Source organism: Portunus trituberculatus, chromosome 31 (assembly GCF_017591435.1).
Source record: "Portunus trituberculatus isolate SZX2019 chromosome 31, ASM1759143v1, whole genome shotgun sequence".
In the NCBI taxonomy this organism is placed as follows: domain Eukaryota; kingdom Metazoa; phylum Arthropoda; class Malacostraca; order Decapoda; family Portunidae; genus Portunus; species Portunus trituberculatus.
Window position 1 is genome coordinate 4935714 of NC_059285.1, and position 15678 is coordinate 4951391.

Here is a 15678-nt window from a genome sequence, read left to right on the forward strand (position 1 = left end):
CTTTATAACTCTGCACAGTTTCGTATCATCCGTGTGTGTGTGTGTGTGTGTGTGTGTGTGTGTGTGTGTGTGTGTGTGTGTGTGTGTGTGTGTGTGTGTGTGTGTGTGTGTGTGTGTGTGTGTGTGTGTGTGTGTCCAGTCTTTTAACAATGTAGTGGCACCACTGCCAGCCTTCCTCTCCTTCTCTCTCTCATGAAAGCTGGCATCATTAGTGTTTATCTACATGAAGAATATGTATGCTCAGTACATGGAAATAAGTATACAACATAAAGCAAGTAGACTATGTAATCTATTTCTTTGTGCTATCTGTGATGCCAAAGGTAGGAATACTATGTGACCCATACACAACAAAAGCCAGAAGCTCAAATAGTGCACAACATTTGTGATGGTAAGAATTTAATATTGTATTAAACTTAAGGATTGTGAAATTCCAATACTACTCTGAAATTTAGGAATTGATATAGTCTAAATAAATCATCTCAAAACCCTAACTAATGCAGAACATCTAAAAATGATATCACAGTCCGATAATAATTAGGATATCTTGTTGTGAAGACTGCTAAACAGGTATTTGTCGCTCATTGTTTATATGGATCAGATATTTCAAACCTTGGTTTTCTGTGAGCCAAGTATTTAAGTTACCACAAATGCCAAAAACCACAAAATACACTACAATCTCACATATAAGGAGTCAACATCTAACAACACTACCTAGGTTTCTATCTAATGAGCAAATTTTGAGTCTAATGTAGGGAGAAAGAGATGGAGGGGGAGAGTGAGAGAGATGTATACTCACATGTATATGATTCAAATGAAGATGACAGTGTGATGTCATTTGAGTCCATCCACTTCTACTACTGCATCCCCCTGCGTCTACAACCTCAGTCAGTCTCTATAGGTTGTATGTTGTTACCTACACTACAACAACTAACCCTTGAGCTAACTGAAACCTGAGAAAGGATGTGAATAAAAGAAGACAATCTACACCAGACATCTCAGCAAATGGCATGAGCTTGAGGAAATTGTGGCAAATGTCAACAAAACTTAGAGCGAATAATAACAACACATAATCTACACCTAACCCTCCGTTACCACGCCCTTCTGTTATTGCACTTAGGCGTTATCGCACACCTGTTGTAATAGTAGTAGAAGTAGTAGTACTACCCATATCCCAACCACACAACGACAAATGTTTAGATGGGGGAGGAGGAGGAGGAAGAAGAGGTGGAGGGGGAGAAAGATGATGATCATGAGGAGGAGGAGAAGCCAGCAGCCAATCATCGCTGTGTATTCACATCACGTGATTTGAATAAGAGAGCTGATTGGTTCTAGTTACTGCTCACCACCACCACCACCACTCCTCAGTCTCGCATGTGGTATTCTGTTTTTAGGAAATTTTTGGGGTTGAGGCACCAATTTATTTATTTCCTATTTATTCTTCACTTCTGTTATCGTGTTTTCCGCTATCGCGTGGTTTTTTAGGCACCAATTTCGTGCGATAATGGAGGGTTAGGTGTACTGGGACATTTTCTATAAGTAAAGGAGAAAAAGAATCCTGACAAGAAATCACAAAACTGAGGGAAGACAGAGGAGGGAGTAGGTGGTAATGAGAAGGGTATTTTCAACTGACACACACACACACACACACACACACACACACACACACAAAAAAAAAAAAAAAATTATATATATATATATATACATTTTTTATAAATAAAAAATATATATATATATATATTTAAAAAAAAAAAAAAAAAATATATATATATATATATATATATATATATATATATATATATATATATATATAAAAAATATAAATTAGGAATAGGAAGAGTGAATACAGTTACTGGCCAAATATAGCCATCCTAGTAATGACATGATACAGCCAAAAAGAAGTGTGTTACATTCCTGTCACCAGCATCACCTTGGAAATGACTCTTCTCAACCCAACACATGGACATTAAAAGCAACTCACCTTTTTCTATGCTATCTTCACAGAGAAACTCCTTAAGCTTGGCAGGTGGCTTGGATTTTCGTTTGGCTTTCTTTGTGGGAGGCATTTTACCTGAAAGTATATATTGTATTACCCACACACATAAATTATATTTTTTCCAAATTCTAAAATACTCTCATCCATCCTTTACACTACATATACATATCTAACTCTTTTCATACACTATCATAAGATTCTCAAACGTGGCTCTATACACGTCACTCTTGCCTGGAGTATATGTGTTTTGCACTGAATATAGTCTACCTAGTGTCATTTGGGGATACAGTAGATTAGATTATTTACTGAATGTACCATCTGATATATACATTTAGCATACAATAATAAATCCAACAGCAATGTAAGTGATACTTTCAACTATACATTAATTTTACTGAAGTCCACAACTATAGCCAAAGAATAAATTTAACGATCCTTAACCCCCTCAGTACCGGAATGTACTTTTATTATGAGTTTTGGGTGTGATTATACAATTTTTATTGACAGTACAAAAGGTCTATGGAGGTCAGAAGATTAATGGCCAGTCTTCCCTATCTTAATCCCCCACAAAAATTTCTGATGCTGTAAGAAATAGCCAGATAGTAAGCAGAATGAATATGAAAATGCATCCTGGAACTGAAAGGGTTAATAGTTTATTTAAGTGCTGGCATCTAATCTTTATGAATATGCAGACAAGATTTCATGAAGCACTCTACACGTCATCACAGCTAGGTACACACCAGAAGCTGGTGGTGTAGTGGATAAGGTGGCGAGCGCAGGATCGGGCAGACGTCCACGTGTCGGCTCGAATCCCACCACACACCACTTTGAAGCTATGTCATTAGTCAAGTGGTTTAAAGTTACCTACATGTCACCATGATACCCAGGTTCTAGGTGGAGGTGTAATTGCTTACATCCAAAATGAGATTGTGTGGTGATATGGGCCCTAATATGGGTACCACTATAAATAAAATTGCCTACGCCACTAATGGGCAGAAGCTGAACAGCGCTTCCTATACACTCTTCAAGTGTACCTACAAGCGCTATAGGCCTTAATGAAAAAAACATGAGCAGCCTTGATGGAAGCCATGCTAGCATTCAGATAGAAGATTGTGAAGTGACAGATGTTTAAGAATCTTCCCATTAAGGATAGATTAAAACACGTTAGACAAGCAAGAGATTAAAGCTGTAGGGCAATAGTTTGAGGGATTAGAATGGTCACCCTTTCTTAGGAAAATGCTGAATGTAGGTAAACTTCCAGCAAGAAGGAAAGGAGGAAGTCAATAGACAAAGTTGGAAGTTTGGCCAGGCAAGGTGCAAGCACAGAAGCACAATTTTTGAGAACAATAGGAGGGACCCCAACAGGTCCATAAGCCTTTCAAGTGTTTAGGCCATCAAGGGGATGGAAAACATTATTACGAAGAGTCTATAGTGAATATACTGTATCAAATACTATAATGTAGTATATTATCATTAATTGGTATTAGGTATCACTAGCTGATTATGAAAATTTTATCCTTTCATCTTTTATAGTACAAATACTGAATTTAACAATTAAATATGATTGTAGAATATTGATTTGATTTTGTGGTTTGTTTACATACTGCTTTCACCAACCATGGCAGTACTGCCTCAAATCAAACCAAGAGATCATCGGCTGCTGCATTATCATCCATTATGACTCTTACATAGAGAAGAACTTTGTCTGACTTTGTTCTAGACCAGCCACAACTATGGAACAACTGGCATCCCAATTGTACTTCCTCATCTTCTCGAGACAGCAACCTGCTATACTGGCTGCTTTCTTCTCTTCTAGCTAACTATTTTCATATTCACTTCCTCCTCCCCCTCCTGCTGCTTTACTCATTCTTCTTGCAAGGCAAGTACAGGCAACCCCCGCTTAATGAACAGGTTACATTCCTAAAAAAACGTTCGTTAAGCGAATATTCGTTAAGTAAACTAATTATAACAAGTTTAACCCCTGACTAGAACTTCCATTAAGAGTAAACAAAGTGAGAGTGCATCATGGTGCAAAAATTATGAAGTTAAGCATTTAGGCAGTTTAATTTGTCATTATAATATACACTAATGTATGTATGTAAGTAACTTTATAATGTTGATGATCTTAAATCTATGAAGGGAGGGAGAGTGAAGAGGGAAAGACACTAGCTGGCAACCTGTCAAATGTACAGAGGAACCATGTGTGTTGTGGGGTCCGAGGGGTCTCCAAGTGCACGGGTTCGAATCCTGTCCACGGTCCGAGTGTAGGTTGGGCTTCCTCACTCGGGGCAACGGTTTCCTAGCGGGTGGGCTTTGAGATAGGAAGTACCCCAAAAGGTATCCCCTTTAGCCCAGAAATTCCCGTGAAAAGCCCACATGGTAAAAAAAAAAAGGACGAATCATTGTACCGCATACAAAACTTATGTACCACATTTCCACAAGGCTTTCCATTTTATCCATTGCAGAGTCAAGCTTCTATGGAGGGCAGAAGGTTAATGTTCAGTATCTTCACTATTCTAATTTCCACATGAGATTCTGAAGCTGTATAACATCGCCAAAGAAATGGAAAGTAGAGATGTATCAGATGTCGAATTTCAGACATCCGCGGATCCGGATGTATAAGCGGATGTCATTTTGCGGATGCAAATGTGGATGTGGATGCTAAAATGCGGATATCAAAATATGACATCCTTGTAGATGTAGATACGGATGTTTTTATGTGAAACTCTGACCAAGAGAGAAAAAAAAAAGGGCTTCAGTGTCAGACCATGCAGACAGCAGGAAAAGTAACAAACAAAAACAAGGTGGGAGAACCAAAATACCGCCAAATGAGTTCGAATGGTGTCTTAACAGTTGATACTTCTCTCTTTGAAAGTATTTAATTGATAGGAAGACAGAAATACAGACGCAGGAAGGGAGTTTCAGAATTTACCAGTGGAAGTACTTTTTGTTATAATAAAGTTTTATGACGAGTTTCAGCCACACATTTTGTGTTACTAGGATGTGGGAACAAGCAAGGAAGGAGTAGTAGCACTTCTTACTTCGAAGGCAAACTTTTACCAAGCTGATGACCTGCCAGTGTATTATGTAGGACTTATGTTCAGAATGCCAGTTTACAACTTATGGATCAATATTATAAATTTTCGAGATGCTTAGCAATATGAAAAGAAAATTACTTTATTATAATGCTTCATTGCATTAAATTCTAGTAAGAAATACATAGAAAAACCCTCTGTAATAGTAATAATAATAATAATAAAACAATAGCTAATATTACACTTCCTCTGTGAAAATCTTATCATTGGCAACTCACTACATATATCAGGGGAAACAGGTGGCGATAGGAAAACTCATGCAATAAGAAGAGCTCAGCGCTGTCGGTTCATATTTTTCAATATTATTATTTGTATAATTATGGAAACATTAGCAATAAATGTACTTAAGGAAGAAAAACTTAATTCTATCATGTGAAGTGGGAATAAGAACTAAGACTGCAATGTACGACATTACTCAGCCACGACACACACATTACAATCTCAATCTCTCTCTCAGCACCACCAGCATTAAGGTATCACAGGAGTTGGGGTGATAAGGGTGATAAGCCCCCTCTCCATCTCCCTCTTCACCCCTCACACACACACACACACACACACACACACACACACAGTGACTCACTCATCTGTTGTTACTAAGTTTCTAACATCCCACCATTCACAGTTTGCTATTTATTTACTATGTGTATTTGTACTTCATAGTCACTATGTAAAATTCGCTCCCTCCTCCTGTCCTTCCCCTAAATTCTAGACACATTACATTATGTAAGTTTGAAAGGAAATGAATACGTGATATTATTTGCTTTAGTTTTACTAGATAATTAATCTATTAGACATGCACCAAAAAATTTACTCCCCATTTCTAAGCTCTGTCTGAGCTCTAAGTCTGTAAGCACTAGGCAGTCCTCTGCGAGTCTGTGACTGCGTGTCCAAATATTACTCTATAATCTATAGGTTGTGCAATGCATAAAACACATTTGCATCCACACATCCTCTGTAGAGTGCGGATGCGGATGCGAATTGAATTTAAATTATTGAAAATACACTCAACCAGTCAATCATTTGATCAATATCAATTGTGCTGCCTGTTAGTCTGACTAGAATATCTGTCTGGAGCTTCTGGGCTTGTCCCTTCCTCACCCAGTCACATGTGGATTTTGGTCGGAAAGTATTTGTCCTAACTCAATTTTACTTTCATGACATATCTCTTTGGTTAGAGCTCTTCCTACTGAGTATTTTGAACACTCATACATGTGTCACAAATTCATAATACAGTAAAACCTCGCTTGACGAACGTCTCTAAGGACGAACAATTCGGGAGACGACCAAAAAATTTGTCAATATATTGACCCAGGGGACGAACGATATTTTGGGGGATGAACGCAGTTAAACGGCGTTTGTGTGAAAGCCAACCCGGCTATCACACAACAACAAAACAAAACATAAGCACAAAAGAAAATAGAAATAGGAACATACGAAAAATATTACATAACAATCTCCGTGCCACCACGATTTTCTCCTGTTTTTCCTGGGCATGGTGATGTTACCGGCGCGCTCTACTGTAGCTTCCTCGGCGTTATCCTCTCTGCTATAACACAACCCCACATAGCGGCACTGACTTGTGACGCTACACACCTGTTATGTAGCTCTGGCATGCTGCACACATCCAAAGTCCTCTCTCATGACTGTCTTCTCAGATCTTGTCTGTCTTCCTCCCCATCCTCCTCTCCTCCATTCCATCATGCCATCAATGTCCAGTCTCTCAAGTAAACCTTTTCTTTTTTATTCATTTTATTATCATTTTGATAGCATTTAGGTAAGTAAAACAATTTAGGCTTTTTATAATTATTTTGTTCATGTCATGCATACATTAAAGGTCTATTTTGAATGGGTTTTATCGACAAAAGTATGATTTTTTTTTTGGTCTGGAACGGATTAATGGTATTTTAATACATTCATATGGGAAAAATTGATTCAGGGGATGAACAAATCGGGTGACGAACAGGATTTAGGAACGAATTATGGTCGTGAGCTGAGGTTTTACTGTAATGCCATCAACAATTTTTTTAAATTTATTGAATTTCTTTTGGTACATTCATATTTACTGCTCTAATTTGGTTAGGTTTCATTAAGTTTTGTTTAGTTAAAATGATATTAGCAATATCAAATCAACAAGATGGCACCCATGGTTGGTAGACAGAATGCCGGTATGTCAAAATGCCGGGATCGGTATTTTGGCATTTGGTTATGTGTCTTACGGTTTGACGTCTCAGAAATGAGTTTTTTTTTTTTTTTTTTTTTACACAGTGCTGAAACATCCTGAAATACTACAGTTAACTTAGCAGAGTTAGATCTGTTTGCGTTTGGATGCCTCCTCATAAACAACTATACAGGCAACCCCTGCTTAACGAAGGGGTTACGTTCCTAAAAAAAAAAAAAACCTTCGTTAAGCGAAGCGATTATAACAAGTTTAACCCCTAACTTAAACTTCCATTGAGAGTAAGCAAAGCAAGAGTGCATCATAGTACAGTGAAAGGTTTAATGAAAGTAAAAATGAAGTTAAACATTTAGGCAGTTTAATTTAAGTAATTTTAATGTACACTAATGTATGTATGTAACTTTATAATGTTGATGATCTTAAATTTATGAAGGGAGGGAGAGTGAAACAGGAAAGACACTAACCAGCAGCCTGTGGAATGTAAACAAACGGCGCATCATTGCATCACATACAAAACTTATGTACCACATTTCCACAAGGCTTTCCATTTTATCCATTGTAGATCACGAGTTCAGGTGGTTCTTTTAGCTTGCAAGGAAGATACAGTCTCACCAGCCTTCTTAATAGAGTCTGCTGACTTGAAAATAGTAGAGACAGAAGATGGAGTCAAGATGGTGGCGAGCAATGCTATTAGTTTTCTAGCCTCTCTCGTGTCTGTGAATAATATTCAGCTTCACTTCGAGAGTAAGAGACTTCCTGGTCTTCTTAGCAATGCTAGGCGACATTGCAGGGCGTTTTGGTGGTAAGTTGAGCGAGGGAAGATGAGCTGCTGCTGACGCTGTTATTGTTTTGAACAGGGGGAGTGAGTGGCGCGTGTGTTGTCCACGAGAGGCGCTGGTGTATTCAAAAGCCTGTCGGCTTGCGTGATATGGCGGGGCTTTCAAACTAGGAAAAAATTACCTGGATAAAACTTTGTTAAAGCAAGTTTGGTGTTCGTTAAACGAGCAGATGGTAGTAAAATGAAACCTTTGTTGTAGAAAAATTTTGTTGTGTGAACCTTCGTTAAGTGGGGGTTGCTTGTACTGGTTAACTCTTGCGTTAGAGAGCTGGACAGAATAGGGATGTGAGGAAGAAGCCTTGTGTAGCAAAGCTACAGGAGAAGGGGAGGCATGCAGTTAGCATAAAAATAGCAATAAAAGATAGAAAGAGCTGCAACATTCTGGCAGTGAGAAAGAGGCTGAAGACAGTCAGTCAGAAGAAGGGAGTTGATGAGATGAAAAGCTTTTGATTCCACCCTATCTAATAAAACTGTGAGTGGAACCACCCCCAAACATGCAAAGAGTACTCCACCGAGAACGAATAAGGCCTTTGTACAGAGTTAGCAGTTGGAGGGGTGAGAAAAACTCGTGGAAACACCTCAAAATACTTAACTTCATAGAAGCTATTTTAGCAAGAGACAGTGTATCCAAACAAAAAGGACATGATGCATATATAGGTGATTAAGGCTGACAGCTGGAAACATGCAAACCGTGTGGAGCAAAATTTGGTTGTGTCTAGGAAAACTGCTGATTGTACCTTTTTTTTTTTTTTATATACCATGTGGGCTTTTCACGGGAATTTATGGGCTAAAGGGGATACTTTTTGGGATAACTCCTACCTCAAAGCCCATCCGCTAGGAAACTGCTGCCCCTAGTGAGGAAGCCCAACCTACAATCGGACCGTGGACAGGATTCGAACCTATGCACTTGGAGACCCCTTGGACAGTTTTTTTTATAACTTCATAGGCTACTATAATACTATACTGCTGTTTTTAGTAGTTTTATAGGCCTGTTAACACCTTTCCTTGAATAAACTGTTTGTATGACGTGAGGCCAAAACTACAAAGTGTGAAGTCAAATGTAAAGCTCTCCAACTTCATCAGAACAGCATATTGTGCATTTTTAATGTGGGTAAAAGTACTGAATAGGACCTCCCCTTTTTCCTCCATCCTACCCTCCACCTGCCCCAGCAAGCTTGGGGGACTGTGGGGAATCGGGGCTTTTAGAAGGGAGGAGCCAAAAGAGGAAAGGAAAAGGAAAATTTGGAAAATGTAAATATTCATGGATAATTTTTGCTGAAATTATCCTAACTTAACATAATAACCTGCTAGCCAGGGGGCTGTGCCCGCCAGACTTCCCCGCTTACACTATCCTAACCTAACCTTACCAGAAAAAATTGGAAAATTAAAAAAAATTAATGAATAATTTTCGTTGAATTTATCCTAACCTGTGGTCTGACTATTTTATGAAGAGCACTTAGGCGTTGGCTTTTTCGGATATTTTCTGGCCTGTGGCGCTGTCACACTTGTACCAATTTGCACCTCAAGTCAGGTACTTAATACTTGGTAACTGAATGGTGTTGTAGTACATATACATTGTGATGCTCTAAAAAGGCAAGTTAGAGTAATTTGTGTTGATTCTTAAATATATTTTGCATTGTTTTTGCAAACACAACAATACTTGACAACGTTTCCTCCGAGCGTTGTCACATCCCTTTGGGTGACTGAGTGAGGTCACAGGTCAAAGTGACCGTGTTAATCCATGGGTCACTTCCTCTCCCGCTACCAGCCAGGATGAGAGAGAGAGAGAGAGAGAGAGAGAGAGAGAGAGAGAGAGAGAGAGAGAGAGAGAGAGAGAGAGAGAGAGAGAGAGAGGTGTGTGGGAAACAAGGTTCTCATTGACACACAGGCTCTAACCCCTTAATTTGCCCAGCACAAGGTTTGGCAGTGCCGCAGGCCGGGAAATTCCCGAAAAAAAAAACCAACGCCTAAGTGATCTTCATAAAATGGTCAGACCATAACATAACCTGCTAGCCAGGAGGCTGGGGTCCCCAGACCCCCCTAAACTATCCTAGCTTGAGCTTGAGTTGGGAGTCACCCAGCACTTGCTGTCGGTGTAGCCTTTGGATCGGCGTTCTCCCATACACACCTGGAAATGGAAGAGCGGGGCAGGAAGTCTGAAGCATTAAAGCTTTCCCTTCCTCCCCCCTCCCTCATTCATCACATTCACACCTGTTCCCCATCCCCATCCCTGAGGGGTCCCTGCCTTTCAATCATTCTCATACGTTCCCTCCAGGCACTCTCTAAGAAATCTTTCACACCCTCAATCACCCGACCATTTACCTGTCTCTCAACACACAGCCCCAGCAGGTACTCCATCCATTCCCTAGCATTCCTCTCTCTCATCTCACTACATGCTTCTACTCCTATCTCTTCTGTCACTACACCTAACATCCTGTCTCTTGCACACCCATACCCCTCACACTCCAGCATCAAGTGTTCTACTGTCTCATCCACACCCCTCTCGCATACCTCACACACCTTGCTTCCTCCATTCTTCCACCTATACACCCTGCTGTTCACCTCCAGGGACTTGGTCCTGGCTCTGAACAGCAGTTCCCCGCTCCCATCATAAAACTTTCACACCTAGGCTGGTCCTTTCTCCGATACCATTCTAGCGTTGTCTTCTCACTCATCCCCCTCCTCCACTCTGCTTTTCCTTTCTCTTCCACACGCCTATTGATTTCTCTCTTACTCGCATCTACACTTCCATGTCCTATGGCTCCTCTAACAAGCATTCCTATTTCACCCACACAAATTTCTATATCAAACGACTCCTGTGCCCACTGTCCATACACGTTCCATTCGTACACCTTTTTTGCCCATTTACTCCCATCCATCCTCTGCAGTCTAACCCTATACCTCAATACTGCCTTAACTAACCCTTCCCTAAATGTACTCCATCCCATATCTCCTCTGATCGCCTCCACTGCCACATACCTGTTGGCATCTAACGCTATCCTGCCTGTCATGTTCAGCAGAACCTCTAGCCTATTCATTGCCTGCACCGTGCTACACTACCTAGCCTCCCCACCCATTGGTTAGTCCGTGCTATTCTTTCCTGCTTGGTCCTTTCACACCCTCTTTCATCCAGCCAAATACCCAGATATTTGTACTCCTTTGTTCTTCCTATTTCCTCCCCACCCAGCATCCATGTCCTGTCCCTGTCTAACACATCCCCATTTACTACTAATACTTTACTCTTCTCCCTGCTGAATCTAACGTCAAAATCCCTTCCATACTCACTCACAGCATTCAGCATTTCCTGCAGCTCTGCATGGTGCTCGCTAAGGACCACCACATCATCTGCATACAGGAGAATGCTCAGCACATCATTCCCCACTTTCACTCCTAATCCTGTTCGCCTCACTCTCGCTGCCATCTCCTCCACATATAGGCCAAATAGTAAAGGGGAAAGAACACAGCCTTGTCTCACTCCTCTCTCATTACTCACCCATCCAGTCACCAGATCCCCCATACTAAACACCGCTCTTGTATTCTCATACATACTCCTAATGATTCTCACTATCTTCTCACTCACCCCTGACTTTTCTAATACCTTGCACAGCATTCTCCTATCTACTCTATCATAAGCCTTCTCTATGTCTAGAAAAGCTAAATACTTCTTCCTACCGTCCTTTCTCGCTCTCCCTATCACTTCATTTACTACATACATGTTATCCTCACCTCTTCTATCCTTCCTAAACCCATTCTGTTCCTCACCCATTACCCTATTTCTTTCTATCACTTCACTCAGTCTTTCATTCAACACACCACAGAATATCTTACACACTGAATCACACACTGCTATTGGTCTATAGTTCCTAATTTCCTTCCTACTTTTACTACCTCCTTTATGTATAAGTGTCACTCTACTTTCATTCCAGGTTGCAGGCACTCTTTCATCCCTCCAAATCCTTCCAAACAACTCATGCAGCCCCTCAATCACTCCTTGACCACCCTCTCTGTAAAATTCATTCAGAATCTCATCAATACCCAGAGCCTTACCTCTCTTTAGTTTCTTTACATACCTCTCAATCTCATCCATACTGATCTCTTCATTCATTCCTTCCTCTATTTTTCTACCTAGGGTGATGTTTCCTAAGTTCCTAGCTGGCTCATTCACTCCTCCAATAGCTTTCCAGTACTCTTCTATCTCTCTAATCATTTCCTCCCTTTCCCTAATTCTCCTTCCATTCACTACTAACTCTTCTACATGGTCTACTTTATTACCTTCCTCTCCTCTTAAAAATTTATACCATTCCCTACCTCCTTCTTCACCCTTTCTCCTAAGTTCCTCAATAATTTTCCTCTCCTCATTCCCTCTGGCCCTCCTGATTAATGCCTTCACCTCTTGCTGCTTACTCCTATACTCTTCCCACATTCTATCATACTCTTTTCTCTCTACCTCACTGTTCTGTCTGTACCTTCTAAGGCTCCTACATCTCCTATTCAGTTGCCTTCTTTCCTTCCTCGCCCTGTCTATCTCTTTGTTCCACCGCCTCTTCCTTTTCCTTTCCCTCCCTTTACCTCTTGGTTCTGTCCTACCAATACTCTCCTCTGCAGCTATGGTTAGTTTCCTAACTAAACCCCTATTACACTTATCCACTCCTCTCTCTGTCTGTGGCCCATTCTCACCAGTCTTCCATTCCATCTTCTCTATCGCTTCTCTAAAACTATCCCAGTCTGCCTCTCTAACTTTCCACCTTCCCTTCCCCTGTGTAGTCACTTTCACCTTCTCCTTCACACACTCATACTCCAATACCATAACATTATGGCCACTTGCTACATCAGTCTTTCTCTCCTCATCCACCCATATGCCTTTCACTCTTCTCCTTCACACACTCATACTCCAATACCATAACATTATGGTCACTTGCTACATCAGTCTTTCTCTCCTCATCCACCCACATGCCTTTCACTCGTTCCCTCGCTTTGTCGTTAACCACCATGTTGTCAATGCCAGATTCACTTTCCTTTCCACACCGTGTCTCTCTACCCTCTGCCATGGTCACATTAAAAATCTCAAGCTCATTCATCTCCACAAAATCTAATAGCAATTGTCCTCACCCAATACTTCAATATGACCATTCATGTCCCCCATCACAATTACTTTTTCATTCTTATTCTCTTGTACCAGCCTTTCAACAATCCTATATTTTCTTTCATTCTCAGCTCTCACTTCTGCTCTTTCAACGGTCATGTAGCACACAATTAATATTATTTTCTCTGTCCCTACCTACCTTATACTCTAATCTCACTGCCATAACATCCTCACTCATCTCACACTCCCTTACGTCTATCTCCTCTATGTCCACGCCTACATCTAATCTTACCATTACTCCAACCCCTCCCCCCTTCCTCTGCTGCTTACTCCTACCTTTACCTATCATTCTAAAACTCTCTGACTCCAGTTCTACTCTCTCTCTTAGCTGGGTTTCAGTTACACAGACTACCTCTACATTCCATTCATTCATTTCCCTGCTGAGGTCTTCCATTTTTCCAACATCCCATCCTCTCACATTCACACATCCTATCCTCAGACACCCTTTCTCTCTCGTCAGTCACTCCCTTTCACACTCCTGCCTCTTTTCCCTCATCTCACACAATCTCTCTGTCGCAGTCACCCATTCAAGAAACCTTCTGCACATCCTCCTGTCCCCCTCACTATCCAGGTGTACACCGTCCCTGTCATACACTCCTGGTGGCAGGGCACCGTCCAGGTCTAGGAAGCTGACGTCGTAGTCCCCTTCCCTCTTGCTACATTCTATCTTGAGGTCTAGCACCTCCTGTCTCAGCAGCCTATTGGTTTCCTTCCTCAATTCCTCATATCCTCTGCTCTCCTTCGGCCTACCTAACACCCCAACTACTGCCACTCGCACCTTCTCCCTCTTTACCTCCCTCACACACTCCATCACCTTCCTGACTGTCTGCTCCGGTCCCAGCTGCCTGAGGCCGTTGCCACCTCCCTCGAGTATGAGCATGCCTTCCTGCAGGCCTCTCATATTCTCCCTAACTGCCTCTACCACCTCCTCTACACCTTTCCCACTCAAGTTCACCAGCTTGCTCTTCTCTCCCCTCATGGCCATGTACGTGGGCCCTCTTCACCATACTATCCCCCACACACACTATGGGCCACTTTGTCTTTCCACCCTCAGGTACCCTTCAGGGAGGAGCTGCCACAGCAGCCCTCTTCTTGGCCTCAGCACCCCTTAACTCCGTCACTACTGCCACCTCTGGGTCTTGCCCAGCAGGAGGGGTAGGTGAAGCCCCTTCCCTAACCCTGATGGAGTTTGCTGTGGCAGCATACCCTTAGCTACACTAGCATACTCCCTGGCCTTCCCAGCACCCTCTGTCCCTGCCTTGACGACCTCTGCCTCCCTTTCCTGACTCTTCCTCAGGTTCCTAACCTTTTCTCTCAAGGACCTATTTTCCCTCTCCACTGCACTAAGACTCTCCATTAGCCCCTTAATCTCGCTGTCTAGCCTGTGCTGTTCCTTCACCATGGTCTCTCTCTCCTCCCGCATCCTCCTCACTGTCTCCACATATTTTTTTGCCTGGGCGATGCACCTAGTGCACACCCAAGGCATCTCCTCTTCCATCTGCAGTTCCCTATACAGCCCATTTCCCACCTTTTCGCATTGGGCATGTAGCCACATTTGGCACAGGTCGCATTGCAGGCCATTATCCCTGTTCTCTACCTCCTGGCTACATACCCCACACAGAACCTCACTACTTTGTTCTGCACATCTCCCACATTTCTCCTTGGCATTAACCTTGCCGGTGAAGTTGCACTCCTAACCTTACCACAAACACAAACCCCAACCTAACCAAAATGCACACACTAACCAAAAATACCAAAAACCAAATCATTGTGGACTTAGATTCTGCAGGCACCAGAATATTAATCTAATTACTATGGTCTTATAAAAGCCATCCCCACATTGAAAACTTCACAGCATGTTGTATAGTAAGTACTCTATCACCTTGCATGGTTGTTTCAATGATTAGAAAGGTGCCATTCTTTATTTTTTCCTTAATATGTTCTGAACTGCTTTTGATTTGACTGATAACTAAAAATAAAACAAATAACAAGACACAATGCAAACATTGTTATTTTGGCATTGCCAACTTATCCTTTCAAAAACAAAATACTGACACTTGTTGAGTCAAAATACTGGTGTTGGCATTTTGTCATGCCAGCATTTTGATCAGACACTGACAAATGATATACCCCTATAGCATCAATCAATTTACTACATTTCTCATCAGAAACACATGAGTCACATCAAAGATTCCATAACATAACATAAATAATAGGATAACAAAGGGCCACCAGGTCCCATCTAGGTTATCCTGTATCAGTCGCACAGCGACCTCTTCATCAGTACTTAAAGATACACTTACAAGTACACAATACATTATATACTAATTCTAAATATTTGGCCCATTAACAGGGCTAAGTCCTGCAGCAAAATCCTCTACAATTTGTGGTCCCCATACATGGGGATCATGTCTTATTTAACTATAGTAAATT

General features: G+C 41.4%; 1 protein-coding gene across 2 annotated transcripts in view; it reads right to left on the reverse strand.

Moving 5' to 3' along the window:
• The window catches only part of LOC123511381, a 30134-nt gene that overhangs the window by 12711 nt on the left and 1745 nt on the right, over positions 1-15678 (reverse strand). The window contains exons 1-2 of one of the 2 annotated variants that reach the window (XM_045267208.1): positions 1979-2068; positions 797-950 (exon numbers count right to left, since the gene is read on the reverse strand). Coding sequence is in view for 1 of the 2 variants with exons in the window: in XM_045267207.1 (XP_045123142.1) it covers positions 1979-2063 (85 nt within the window). In the remaining variant the exon portion in view is untranslated. Of the gene's footprint in view, positions 1-796; positions 951-1978; positions 2069-15678 lie in introns of those variants that run through there. The other variant, XM_045267207.1, reaches the window with a different exon arrangement.